This window comes from Glycine soja, unplaced genomic scaffold (genome assembly GCF_004193775.1).
Source record: "Glycine soja cultivar W05 unplaced genomic scaffold, ASM419377v2 tig00008399_1_pilon_240902_268061, whole genome shotgun sequence".
NCBI lineage: Eukaryota > Viridiplantae > Streptophyta > Magnoliopsida > Fabales > Fabaceae > Glycine > Glycine soja.
Window position 1 is genome coordinate 11,924 of NW_021143647.1, and position 15,238 is coordinate 27,161.

The 15,238-nt window shown below is 37.6% G+C and overlaps 1 protein-coding gene across 1 annotated transcript; it reads left to right on the forward strand.

Moving 5' to 3' along the window:
• On the forward strand, positions 1–1,786 carry LOC114404214. The gene is made up of 4 exons (XM_028367290.1): positions 1–223; positions 432–479; positions 554–628; positions 1,422–1,786. The coding sequence occupies exons 1-4, from the start codon at positions 1–3 to the stop codon at positions 1,784–1,786; spliced, it is 711 nt and encodes a 236-aa protein (XP_028223091.1).
• The last annotated feature ends 13,452 nt before the right edge of the window (positions 1,787–15,238 follow it).

The following is a 15,238-nucleotide window of genomic DNA, read 5'->3' on the forward strand; positions in this document are numbered from 1 at the left end:
ATGGAAAACCATAGATTTATAAGCAAGTCTGATTCAACAAAAGCCAAGAGCAACAGAAAGCGTATTAGACAACAAAAAGTCCATCTTGATGTTCAGCATAGTGTCCAGGCAAGTCTCAATCCAGCTTCATCCCACACTGAAGATGATTATAACCAACCAAAGACACCACCTCATAGTGTTCATGCAATTGTCGATCGGGCTCCACACGATGCTGAAGATCATTGTGCGTTATCAAAGTTAACATTTTAGTATCTTTACATTCAGCTCATATCAGTAAATTATGTTAATACAATATCCATATATAGTTTGTTGTTAAAAGGTAAGAAATTCGTAGATTTGATGCAAGATTATAGCAATGCATGTCATTTCAGCATTCGGATTGAATCATTATCATTATTTGCTATTTCTATCATGCTTTTTCTGTTTTGAAGTTAATATCTGCGATTCATCTGAGAATGAGACTTTTGGATCAGCAGAAGGTAGGATAACAAATCTTCTTCATTTGCTTATTAATTTCACTTCTAATCATAATACCTAATTGCAACTTTCGTAGAATCTGAGACTATTTCTTCAGTTCGATATCCAAACTGTGAATCCTCGCATCATGATTCTTCAATGGACACAGGAGGTAAATGTCTTATACAATTTTTTTTGTTTTTTAAATGACACAATAAAACATATTCTAAAGTATTCTACCAGTTAATGTTCTTATATCTATTTTAGTAATTCCTATTAAAAAAATCTCGATGCTTACGGTTATGGTCTAATATCTAATGTTATTATTCCAGAATATTTTGATCTTGGTGACCAGCTCATACAATGTAGACATTGTAATGCTAAAATGTGGTATCATGAAAACATATCAAAACGTTCAAATGCCTCAAGCCCACGATTCAGCCTATGTTGTGGAGATGGCAAGATTGAACTTCCATTGTTACAGAATCCACCTAAATTTCTGCAGCAACTTCTATTTGAGCAAAATACAGCTTATGCAAAAAATTATCAACAGAACATAAGAACTTATAACATGATGTTTACATTTACTTATGCTGGTATTAAATTTGACAAAACAATTGGTCATTCCAGAGGTCCTCCTACAATCAGAATTCAGGGTCAACCCTGTCACAGAATTGGAAGTCTATTACCAATGCCAGGAAAAGAACCTAAATTTGCATAATTATATATCTATGAAACAGAAAATGAAGTTCAAAATAGAATTAACATCATGAGGTAGTTAACAACACAGTGCCAATATAAGATCCCTGATTTTGATTGATGTCCATTGTTTATTTTACATTAACATCCGCTTAATTTTTGACATATTTGAATATCTGGATTTTTAGCCACTATAATGAAATAGAGGCACATATTGTCTCAAATTTGCAAAAAATGTTGGATGAAAACAATGCTCATGCAAAAAGGCTTTAGGATGGCAAGGGATAGATTAACAGACACTCAAGTGCATAATGTCAGACTCAAATTGATTGCTGGTCGAGAAAAAGATGGTCATACATATAATATACCAAGTGTCCCAGAAGTTGCTGCACTTATTGCAGGTGATATTAATGCAAATTCGAACAGAGATATTATTGTTGAAACTCAAAATGGGCAATTGCAGAGGATATATGAATTACATTGTAGTTATCTAGCTCTACAATATCCTCTATTGTTTCCTTATGGAGAAGATGGATATAGGACTGACATTCTACATCGTGATACATTAAGCGGGAAAAGAAGAAAAAGGAATCGTCTTACAATGAGAGAGTGGTTTGCTTATAGACTATAATGCAGACCCAATGAAGGTCAAACTCTGCTGCATTCTAGAAAACTATTCCAGCAATTTGTTGTTGAAGGATACACAATGATTGAATCCGAAAGACTCTCCTATGTTAGAAACAACCAAAAGAAACTCAGAGTTCATAAGTTCTATAGCTTGCAGCAGTCATCCGAAGCTGGAAATACAGAAGGTTTAGGCCAAGGCAAGAGGATTATCTTACCTTCAACCTTTGTTGGCAGCCCACGTTACATGGATCAACTTTATTTTGATGGCATAGCTATATGCAGTCACGTAGGCTTCCCAAATCTTTTTATTACTTTTACCTGCAATCCAAATTGGCTTGAAATTCATAGGCTGCTGACACCTTTGAATTTGACACCAATAGATAGGCCAGAAATAATCTGCTTGGAGGATCTTTGGTTTTCCAATACATGGTAGAAAACCTTCTGTAGAGAGGCTACAGTTCCATCTTCCAGGCCAACATAGCGTTCTCTACCAAGACCATGATGATATTGATGATCTCCTCTCTAACCCAAGCATTTCTAAATCAAAATTTATAGCTTGGATGAATACAAACCAAGCTTTTGTTGAAGGTAAAAACTTGACTTATTCTGAATTTGTGACTAAGTTCGTGTATAACCAGAAACAGAGATGTTGGCAACTTAGGAAAAAGGGTTATACTATTGTCAGACTTCAATGGGTTTCTCCAACTACAGGGGAATTATTTTATTTAAGGATGATGCTGACTGTCTGTAGAGGACCAATCTCATTTGAAGATATCAGAACAGTTGATGGTATTGAATATTCTACATATAGAGAAACATGTTTTGCTATGGGTTTTTTACAGGATGATAGAGAATTCATTGCTGCAATCCAGGAAGCAAAAGACTGGGGCTCAGCACCTTATCTAAGGAATCTTTTTGTATTATTACTTTTGACAGGTACCATGAACAAACCTGAAGAAGTATGGGAAAAAACTTGGCATTGGTTAAGTGATGATATTGTATATAGTCATCGCAGATCATCAAACACTCCAGGTTGGCTTACATATAGCTTGACACAGAAAACTTTAATCATAAATATTATCTAACTTCCTTTTCAAATGTCTTAGGATTACATATTGATGACTCCAATCTGATGAATCTGGTATTGCTTGAAGTTGAAAAGCTGTTACTAGTCAATCAAAGATCACTTAAAGACTATCCTTCCATGCCATATCCTGAGAACGCAAATTTACTAACACATGTAGACAACCACCTCATTTTGTCTGAGCTGAATTTCAACAATGAAGAACTTAGATCTGAATTCCTTAACCTTTTTTCTCAAATGACAGGTTTATATATTGTACTAACTTGCCTTCCTTTTTTTCCTCCTTTGTGTTTCACTCTGGAATTTCAACCTGTTATTAAAACCAGAACAATCTTTATGCCTACAGACCAACAAGCATAAATTTATAACCAAATTATTCAGGCTGTCAATAAAAATGAAGGTGGAATGTTTTTCTTATATGGATATGGAGGAATGGGAAAAACATTTATTTGGAAGACACTTGTAGCCTCATTGAGAGCTGACAATAAAATTGTTATTATGGTTGCTTCTAGCGGCATAGCTTCTTTGTTATTGCTTGGAGGAAAAACAACACATTCAAAATTAAAAATTTTTGTTCCTATATTTGAAGACTCGACATGCAATATTAATCAAGGAACACAATTGGCTAAATTATTGAATGAAGCAAGTCTTATCATCTGGGATGAAGCCCCCATGGCTCACAAATTTTGTTTTGAAGCACTTGATCGAAGTCTAAGAGATGTTATTAAGGCGAAATCAAGTGCTTATAAAATCTTTGGTGGCAAAGTTATGCTATTTGGTGGAGATTTCCGACAGATTCTGCCAGTCATTCCTAGGGGTAGCCGCTCTAATATTGTTAATTCAACTATTAATTCATCTTATCTATGGAATCATTGCCATGTTTTGACACTGTTGAAGAACATGCGTTTAGAAGCCAATACAGATGCAATAGACAAAGAAGAAATTGCAGCTTTTGCGAAATGGATCCTTAATATTGGTGATGGAACTGCTGGCCAGCCAAATGATAGCTATGGTTCAATTGAAATTTCAAAGGATCTGTCTGTTAATCACAGAATATGATGACTCACTCTATGCAATAGTTAATTCTACATTTCCAAATTTATCTAGCCATCATACCAATCCTGAATACTTTCAACCCAGAGCCATATTAGCTTCCACAAATGAAACCGTACAAGAAGTTAATGATTATATACTATCATTGATACCAAGTGATTATAACATACTTAATCTAATTCTTATTATATATAAATTTGGACTCTATGTCATTCTTATCAAACATTCTGCAGGATTACTAATCAAATCTATTAAATATTTTTTCTCCATACTGATCTTCTAATTTTTTACTCTTTTTATTCTTTATCCGATATGATAACCTAATAAAAAAATCACAAGTGACCAAATGGAATATATAAGTGTTGATTATGTGGACAAATCAGAAACACTAGAGAGTTCTCATTTTCGATCACCAACAACAGAATTTATTAAATCATTAACAACATCCAGTCTACCGAATCATAACATCAAAATCAAAATTGGATCACCTATCATGTTGTTGAGAAACTTAGACCAAACTCAAGGACTATGTAATGACACTAGATTAATTGTTACAAACTTAGCTAAACATGTGATTGCAGCTGATATAATTTCTAGCAAAAATATTGGTCAGAATGTTTATATTCCAAGAATGTTTATGTCTCCTTCACAATCACCATGGCCTTTTAAACTTTTGAGAAGACAATTCCCAATAATGCTTTCTTATGCAATGACAATTAACAAGTCCCAAGGTCAATCACTATCCTCAGTGGGCCTTTATTTACCTAAACCTATCTTCTCACATGGACAATTATATGTGGCATTGTCAAGGGTTAAATCAAAAAAGGCCTTAAAGTTTTAATACATGACAAAGACAAAAAAAATTCAAATTCTACAACCAATGTTGTCTTCATAGAGGTCTTTGCAAATCTTAAAAGGTTAATCCATTTCATATATATTCTCAATGATTAGTTTGTATGCTATAATATTCGATAGTTGCTTATTCATTCTCTAACATGCAATTAGATACAAAATTATAGCTGCCAGCTTTCGACACATCAATTCCAGTTCCTACATATGATAGCTCCATTTTTGCTACAACCTTACCAGATAATCCAACAAAAAAATAGCTCAAGCCAAAAGTTCAAGATATAGGCAAAACCATATTCTTCATCCATGTACTTGAATAAATATTTGATACAAGTATTTTGCTTACACCATTCAATATTTAAATGTGCTTCCTGTATTTTTTTCAATTGTGAATCATAGAGCTCAATATATCTGCCATCAATTATAATCCCTTTGTTGGTTATTGTCCCATCAGCATTTCTTGACTTCTCATATTTCCCTTCTTCATACACGAACATAGAAGCCTCAAAATTCCACATGAATCATCAACCACATAATTTTGCAGTAAGAATAATATTTGTCTTCGAATTTGCATCAATATCACCTGCAATAAATGCACCAAATTCTGAAACCATTGGCATCGTAAAACTCTTTGAATTAACATTAATAGAGAATGGAAATATCTAAGGCAAATCTATTTTCCTGATATTTCATTCAATAATTGGTACTGTCCAGCAATCCAGCAACAATATATATATATATATATATATATATATATATATATATGCGTAACATAGAAAGCCAGCATTCAATATTAACAATCATCCACAGCAAGTTGAATCATTCGATAAATGCTACTATCCAGCAAATACATAAATAACTTAATTCACATTATTTAATTAACATGATTTTAGGAAAACAAACTATATTTATACCATATATTCATTGATAAAATATTTATCCATTTCTAGAATACCAAATTTACTATGAAATACTATAAATACGTTTAAACAAAAAACTAAAAAAGATACTTAATCTTTAAATTCTTTACATGAAAATAAACAAGTTAAACTTTTTTTTTTACAAACACTTATTTCTTACAAATATCATCTAATATTGATCAATTACACCATATTTCAAGTCTTCCATTTAATCATCAGCATTTGTACAAACAACACTTTTGCTTCCCTACATTTTTTAAGATATATATATTGCTCAAGACATTCAACCACTGAAGGAAAAGCAAAAGGTAAAAGAAAAAAAAATAGACACACGATCTAAACCATGATTCAGCTCTTGGATAATTTACAGCATTCTGTGGTGTAAGGGAACAAATTAACTATTACCAAAATTCAACTGCCCCTACATGTCCAATCTACTGGGCCAGCATTCAATATTCCACGATTTCCAATTTACTTGCCACGCCTCAGGTCACATTTGTTGGCTAACCAGCACTTTATTGACTAATTTATAACACAAACACCATTTCCTTACAAACATTCACCTCTTTCAACTTTGCTAAAAAACAATAGCAACTGGACTCCAACTATGAGTTCAGACTCATCAACTGCTTCAAACAAAGTAAAATTCTTGACTCTTCTTTCCGATTTTGACTTCTATTTATGATTCTATGATGAAATTTATTATCTACATTTCAAATTTCCTCACTTGGTTGTGGAATCCTTACCGACTTTTTCTTCTCTCTCAGTTAATGTTTTGAATGCATGCACCCATATATTTTATGTTTTATAGTTGGCATCCATTCGACATGTCTAAAATTATTCTGCATTAGGAACTATATCAATTATTTGGACTGTTGTTTCCGTATGACCTTCAGTTTGTCTGCTTTGGAAATTTTTTTTTTGTTTCATGCATGTTGGAATGCATTCTCTAGCATTGCTTCAACTATTCTAACCCTGCTTCCTCTGTTCTGGTCTTTTCTCAGTTTGTTGATCATTTTTGTATCTTCATCACTTCCACTTGATTTTTTCGCCTGCTCACACCTTCCATTTTGTTATGGCTTTGCTTCAACTTCAACCTTTCTTGCTTTTTAGATTTCATTCCTGTTCTTGCTTACTCTGATCGCCCATTCCTAAAACTGCCATATCACAACTTAGATCTTAACTAAATTTCCTAGCTCATGAAACCATATTAAATAATTTCAGACTATCAACTATACTGATTATTTCAACTGTTCTTTTCATATCCTATTTATTTGTGCATGTTAACCTCCCTCATTAAATTTTGTTGTTCATCATTCTATCACCACAACAATCAAAACACTCCAGCTCAAGATTACTTTTTCTTACATATATCTTTAAAACATTCCATTAAACTTTAATTCTCTTTGATTCCCTTTATGTTTGATCAACAATTGTATAAGGTTATATCCATCTAAATGTCCTAATCTAGAATTACACATGTCTATAGAGGCTTAAATAACTAGATGAACACGACAAAAGATTAGAATTGAGTTAAGTGTCTAACAAAGTTGTTAATATAATTGAATTAAATGTGAAAAAATCAGTACAACAAGATGGCTAATCTGTGGTACTAATCAAGCTTAAGATAAGATGGATATTACATGGTCTGTAAAACATAAGCAATCAAATAGGCAGCAAATAAATATGAAATTACTGCAGCACAGAATGTCTAAGATGAAACTATGTTGATGCGACCATCAGTTGTTTTATTCTCGAATAGCTTTTATACTTTGTTTCAATTAAATTACAGCAGAGAGGAAGAACATGGATAGACACCATTTTTCTATCATTTCAGCATATTGTTTGACAATTTTACTCCTTTAAAATGACTAACCATATTTACACTTTATGTACCGGCTTCATAGATTAAACTTTATTGCTTTGTTTCTTCCTAACTCCACATCTTTGATTATTATCTATCTGAAAAATACAGCTATATTGGTTTTTATGTCCAATCTCATTCTAAGTAGAACTTCCATTTATCAGAAAACCAGCAATCATGCAGTTTAGAGCCACATTCCATTATGACAGGGTAATATTGGATTAAAACTCATTTCTTTTTGGTTTTCTTCCCAGCTTATTTATTATAATTTTACATTCAATATTTTCTTGCTGGACATCATAAAAGTCCCATTTTTTTTACCACATTCAGTGGGCACCAGAATATCCCGAATATGTTTGTTTCAAATATAATGGACTTATATATCAAATCCAACTCAGACTCCATAAGAGGAAAATCTTTTTTGCTGAAGGACTGAAACAACTTAGAAAAGAATTGGCGATTTATGAATCCACCATCATCCATTTCTTTGCAATCAACCACATCTCAATATTCGACTTTCATTTCAGTCCACCGCTGGAACACCATACTTCCGAAAGACCCTGGATGATATCAAGACAACATATTTGGACACTTGAAATAACACAATCAATGATTGACAAACCGCAACCTTTGGTAATGATAAAAAAAATTAGAATGACTCATATAAATACAAAACTAACTATTATTATTGTTTATCCTCTTTTGCAGAATCTTCCAAACTGTATAACTAGACATCTAAATGCCTGCGATCACCACATGACAATCCTTAGAAAATTTGGACCTCCGTTACAGTGGAATGTTATTGTTCTTGATATTGGAATTGACCAAACATATGTTCAGCAACCTTGGTATCAATTCCTTGAAGACAGTAATTTTTCTCATAGTGATGAAATCTCATTCTACTATAGGCATCATGAACAAATTTGGGTAATTATTATTAAAAATAAAAGAATTGAAATAACAATGATAGTGACTAAAGTAAGTTTAGGTTATTTCTTTTGTTTATTAATATTATCTTCGTCAATGAAATACAAACAATCTAATTATTATTAATATTACACATATTTGTGTTCATTTTTATTTTGTTTTATTGAATAAATTAAAATTCGTATAAAATAAATTACAAATAATTTGTGCATATGCACAGGTTACCAACTAATTTAATCAAATTACGGACACCATTATTCAGTTGTGTTATGATTTACCTTAGGCCAAATGGGGATCGCAAAATGCATATTGGGGAACAAAGTTATTAATTAGATCCAAAATTAAAAGAGTGATGCAAATCTGCAATACAAAGAAAGGTATACTCCTATCCCGTGATATACTATTCACTTTTTTTTTTAGGTGTGACACTATTCACTTAACTTTCGTGTAACTTTGCTGTGAACTATAATATAAATTTATTTTTAATTTAATACTTTAGGACCAAAAATTTCATTGACGCTATGTAACCACATAATTCCTTTTAAATTTTAGTGTAAACAATTTTCTGTTGTTTTTGAATGACTATAAAAAGAGGTAAGGATAATCATTGAGGCATGTTATTTATCTTCTATAACCTATTTTTTCACATGAAGGTCATTAGTCAAGGATTATTTTATGTATCGTTTTGAATATATTAATATCGGACAATAAAAGACAAATATCTAAAGAGTGAAATTTATAAGGAAATTTTTCAATGTTACCTAATCTTATTCATTTATCTGAACAAGATTCAGCACAACAAATTTTTAAGTCTCAAATTATCAACTTACAATTTTTAACTTAAAAAAATGTTTTTTTTTTTAATTATAACGTTATATTACATTTTTTGCAATGCACCGTTCATTATTTAGTTTTATTTTAATAAAGAGATAGTATAGTAAGAGACAAAAAGTATATTTTACCGAATAAAATACTACTTTATTTAAAACTTAATTCTGGGACAGTTTTATGCCTGTGTTACACGTAAAACACCAATTGCCACGTACGTCCGTTTGTTTCTTCCCCTTTTCTTCCTTCCCTCGTCTTTCTGGCTTGTGTTTCAGTCTCAGTGCGACTCACGCCATGGTGGATTCATCTCAACTCCTCGAAGCAGCTTCTGATTTCGCTCACTACACAGGTTCCTAACTTCCCTATTCTTCACTTCCCTTCTCTTTGATCGTTACATTTTTCACTTTGTGAGTAACATTGCTTCGATTTCAGGGGCGCACAGCGATGATTCCGCCAGGGACTTTCTTAATCGCTTCCCTCTCCCAGTCATCTTCAGGTTTTATTCTTTTTCTCAATTTTGTTATACCCTTTTGCTCGTTTTGGGTCTTGTTGCTTGTTGGAGTGTTTCCTTGGTTTTAAAAGGGGCGCATTTGTTGTGAGTGTATGCATAGAATTATTCTTAAAAAAAAGGAAAATAAAAGACAAAGAAGTGTTAATGTAAAAAAAATGGAAATTTATTTATTTGTTATTTTGGTTTTTTGTGTTGAATTTTGGTGGAGCTTCTGGTTTGACATGTTTCAGACTTGTGTGCATTCAGTATCTTCTTCATGACTTGAATTGAATGCATTTTGAGTAAAACTATTGAACTTATTGTTCTGTTGAGGTACATTAGATTTTGTTTTAAAGTCTTGTTCAGTGGAGGACTATTTTTCATTCCTGTATGATTTAGTGTTGTAGTCTTTTTGTTAAATTCTGATCTTGGTCGTGAAATAAAGTTGGGGTTGTGTTCAGTGTTAATTCAAGGACATTATACATCCTTCTAGAGAAATTTTCCCTTGATTTTCTCTGTTAATTTTGCAGTGCATTACAGACTCAGTTTGATGTGCCTGGCCTAGAAAATACTCTTGTTACATGCCTTGAAAGGTTATTCAATACGAAGTTGGGTGCTTCTCTGATCCCGCAGTATATGGTTTGTGATATACTCCCTTAGCTCATCTGATACGGACAGAGAGAAGGAAGCTACGGGCCAACGTCGTTCAGCTAGGGCAAAGTATTTACCCAAGCATTGGGACGATTACCAACTAGAGTAGGAAGGGGCTTTGGGAAGAACGTGGCGGGAAAAGTAGTTACGCATGGTTAGTATGGTAGAGTTTATCCATGTTAATAACAGCTAACCGTAAGTGGTTAAGCATGAGCCCTGCAATATAAAAAGCTGTAACTAACTAGTAGTGGGAATAAGAAACATTCCAGAAGCTTTTCTTTCAAATCCTTTTCTCTCTCTCTCTTTGGAACTGCGTTTCTTTTTCTCTCCCTCGAGCTCTAACTCTCGAGTGGAACGCGCAGTGTGGAGGTTCCCTAGCCCTCGAACGCTAGGTATCATTGGTGCTTTCATTGAGCACAAGGTGGACGTATGGCGGAGAATACGCGATCAAAAGCTATGTCATCGGAAAAAATGGAGGAGCTGTTCGCGAAGTTTGCGGCAACGGTAGAAGCAAAAATGGAATCATTAGCGGAGAGGTTAGCACATCTTGAAACCAGTAGATTCAGTCCCTCACAAACACAGCCTGAGATGCCTTCATTTCCGGCGGCGGGACCGAGTGCAGCACCGCACCGATTGAAGCTGGATGTGCCGAGGTTTGACGGCTCCGATGCTACGGGGTGGATCTTTAAAATTACGCAATTTTTCGAATATCATACAACTCCGGATCATGAGAGGCTTACCATTGCGTCATTTTACATGGAAGGACAAGCCTTGGCTTGGTTCCAATGGATGCACAGAAATGGACAGTTATCGTCCTGGCCTGCGTTCCTTCACGCCCTTCATTCACGATTTGCTTCAACTTCGTATGAGGATCCAACGGGACTACTATTCAAGCTACAACAGAGGTCAACAGTAAGCACTTACCTCTCAGACTTTGAAACCCTAGCTAATCGAATTATTGGATTACCTGCTCCCATGGCTTTAAGCTGCTTTATTTCCGGCTTGTTGCCGTCGATTCGACGAGAAGTCCAAGTCATGCAACCAGCAACCATGAGCCAAGCAGTGGCTTATGCTAGGTTGCACGAGGAAAAACAAAACGACGTAAGAAGAACGTTCCGGCCTAACCCAGGAGTTTCGTCCAATTCGCGTCATCAACCAGCACCGACGCCTCCATCTGTGTCTCCATTACTGCCGACACCAACGCGTCCCAATTCATCCACAGTCCCTTTTAAACGTCTCACACCGGAGGAGTTGGCAATGCGTAGAGAAAAGGGATTATGCTTCCAATGCGATGAAAAATACTCACGCGGTCACAAGTGTTCTTCTTCTTTGTTCCTGCTCATCGTGGAAGACAATGATGAAGTACCAGAACCCCCTGAGCCGCAGTTAACCTTGCCGGAAATCGTACCTGAACCACCCCCGGCGCAGTTGAGCTTCAATGCCTTATCAGGACACGTGGTGCCCGAAACATTACGCTTGCAAGGGTATATTCGGGGTCAACCAGTCAGCATTTTGATAGACGGTGGGAGCACACATAATTTTGTGCACCACAGGGTCGTTATGTCAGTGGGGTTAACAACGGAGGAAAGCGTACCACTACGGGTCACGGTGGGCAACGGTGAAGAACTACAATGCCAGCACACATGTTCTAATGTAGAGGTAACCATTCAGCAACATTCATTCTTCATCGATTTCCATGTTTTATCTATCTGTGGTGCGGATTTAGTTTTGGGAGTCCAATGGCTAAAAACACTGGGACCAGTCTTGACGGATTACACTAACCTCACCATGAAATTCATGATCGCCGGCCACCTTGTGGAATTACGTGGTGAACATGAACAGACCCTTGAATCAATTTCCACGTCACAACTTCGGCGTATGCTCCACACTAATGGCACTAGTATGATGTTCCACATTCAGTTGGAACCTTGTCAAACCTCACAGCCAGACACTACACCGCTACCTTCCGACATTGAAGAATTAATTAGTAAGTATTCCAAGCTGTTTCAACCAGTAAAGGGACTGCCACCCTCGAGGGAAACGGACCATGCCATCAACATCATTCCGGGAGCATCTCCAGTCAACGTGAAACCATATCGGTATCCACATTATCAGAAAAAGGAAATCGAGGAGCAGATCAGCTTAATGTTGGACAAGGGGTTCATACGAACCAGCACCAGTTCCTTTTCATCACCGGTGTTACTGGTGAAGAAGAAGGACGGATCATGGCGCTTTTGTGTCGACTACAGGGCTCTTAACGCCATCACGATTCGCGACCGGTTTCCTATACCAACCATTGACGAGTTGCTTGACGAGCTCGGCGAGGCACAGTGGTTTTCTAAGTTGGATCTAATGCATGGTTACCACCAAATCCTTATGAAGGCTGATGATGTTTACAAAACGGCATTTCGAACACATCAAGGGCATTACGAATTCCGAGTAATGCCCTTTGGATTGTGTAATGCCCCATCAACCTTTCAAGCAACTATGAATCAACTCTTCCGACCGTGTTTACGCCGATTCATCATCGTCTTCTTTGATGATGTGCTGGTTTATAGTAAAACCATGGCTGACCACGTGAAGCACCTGGAAACCGCATTCAAACTCTTACTTTCAGAGCAGTACTCCTTGAAACAATCCAAATGCGCTTTTGCTCAGTCCCAATTGGAGTACCTGGGGCATATTGTCTCAGGCAACGGTGTAGAACCAGTCCCGGAAAAGTTGCAGGCGATACGGGAATGGCCTTCACCACGATCAGTGAAAGCACTGCGCAGTTTCCTTGGATTAGTCGGGTTTTATCGGAGATTTATTAAAGGATACGCGAAGATGGCGTCTCCACTTACTCAATTACTCTGTAAGGGTCACTTTCGGTGGTCAGAAGCAGCCACCATGGCCTTCAACTCATTAAAAGAGGCAGTTTCCACAGCGCCCGTATTAGCCCTCCCTAACTTTTCCATTCCCTTCGTAGTAGAGACCGATGCGTCCGGTTCCGGTGTAGGGGCCGTCCTCTCACAAAAAGAACACCCGATAGCATTTTATAGCAAAGAATTTTGTCCAAAGCTTCGTGCCTCCTCCACTTATATCCGTGAGCTTGCGGCGATAACCATGGCGGTTAAGAAATGGCGCCATTACTTGTTAGGTCACCCTTTCGTGATCCTCACTGATCACCAAAGTCTCAGGGACCTTATGACTCAAGCCGTGCAAACGCCGGAGCAACATCGATACCTCGTCAGATTATTGGGATTCGAATATAGCATTCAGTACCGGCCGGGACGTGAGAACGGCGTCGCAGACGCCCTATCACGAGTTACGACTGAAGACACCGACGCTTCCATTTATATGCTATCGATACCCCAGTTTGCTTTCCTTGCTGATCTCAGGAAGGAGCTAAATACTCTTCCTGAAGCAGTGGCTCTACGGGAGAAACTACAAGAGGACCTCACCGGCGCTTCTGAGTATAAACTCGAGAATGGTCTAATCATCCACAAGCAGCGTCTTTGGCTTCCATCCGGATCCACCATTATTCCACTCCTTATGGAAGAATTTCACAGTACACCCACTGCGGGCCATTATGGGATTCAGAAAACCTTACAAAGGCTTCAGGAGAACTTCACGTGGAGTTCCATGCGTAAGGATGTTTGCAAATTTATCGCAGCTTGTGTCATCTGTCAGCTAACGAAATATGATAATCGCAAACCGGCAGGGCTTCTGTGCCCTCTTCCGGTGCCATATCGGCCATGGGAAGATCTCAGTATGGATTTCATTGTTGGGTTGCCATCGTATCGGGGTAACACATGCATTCTCGTCGTGGTCGACCGTTTTTCGAAGGGACTCCATTTGGGTATGTTACCCACTAAGCATTCTGCGAAACGGGTGGCGGAACTATTCACCACCATGATCATTCGCTTGCACGGTTTGCCACGAAGCATCATCTCCGACAGGGATCCCTTATTTGTTAGCAGATTCTGGCAAGATTTATTTGCTCTCAGTGGCACAAAGCTTCGTCTCAGCTCCTCCTACCACCCACAGACCGATGGCCAAACGGAGGTTGCCAATCGAATTATAGAGCAGTACCTGCGGGCTTTTGTTCATCGGAAACCAGCATCGTGGGGGCAGTTTCTGTTGTGGGCCGAATGGTCCTATAATACCTCGTGTCACTCCGGGACGGGGGTCACCCCTTTTGAGATCACCTACGGACGAAAGCCACCGGCCATTCCAGAATATGTGGGGAGCACTGCAACTCCGACGGAGGTTGACGTTATGCTTCGACAACGAGGAGAGGTCCTCCACTTGCTTCGCCGGAAGTTGCTTAAGGCTCAACAAAAGATGAAATTCGCCGCCGATGCTCGCCGTAGACCCTTGGAATTCAGTATCGGGGATTGGGTGTTAGTCAAACTGAGACCACACCGGCAAGTTTCCGCCTCGGAGACCGCGTATTCGAAACTCACGAAGCGCTACTATGGTCCCTTTGAGGTGCAGGAACGATTGGGCAAGGTTGCGTATCGACTGAGGCTTCCGGCGCGCAGTCGTATTCACCCCGTCTTCCACGTTTCGTTGCTCAAAGCTTTCGTGGAGGACCCTACCGCAGTGGAGGCTGACCCCCTTCCGATTATGGGAGCCGACGCGGTCACCGACGATCACAAGGAAGCTGCTCACACTCCTTTCACGATCCTTGACTCCAGGTACGTGACCACCGAGAGTGGGCTACGCCGTGAAGTACTGGTACAATGGCGGGGATCCACCCAACAGGACGCATCTTGGGAAGATTGGCACGAGTTTAGCACTCGTTA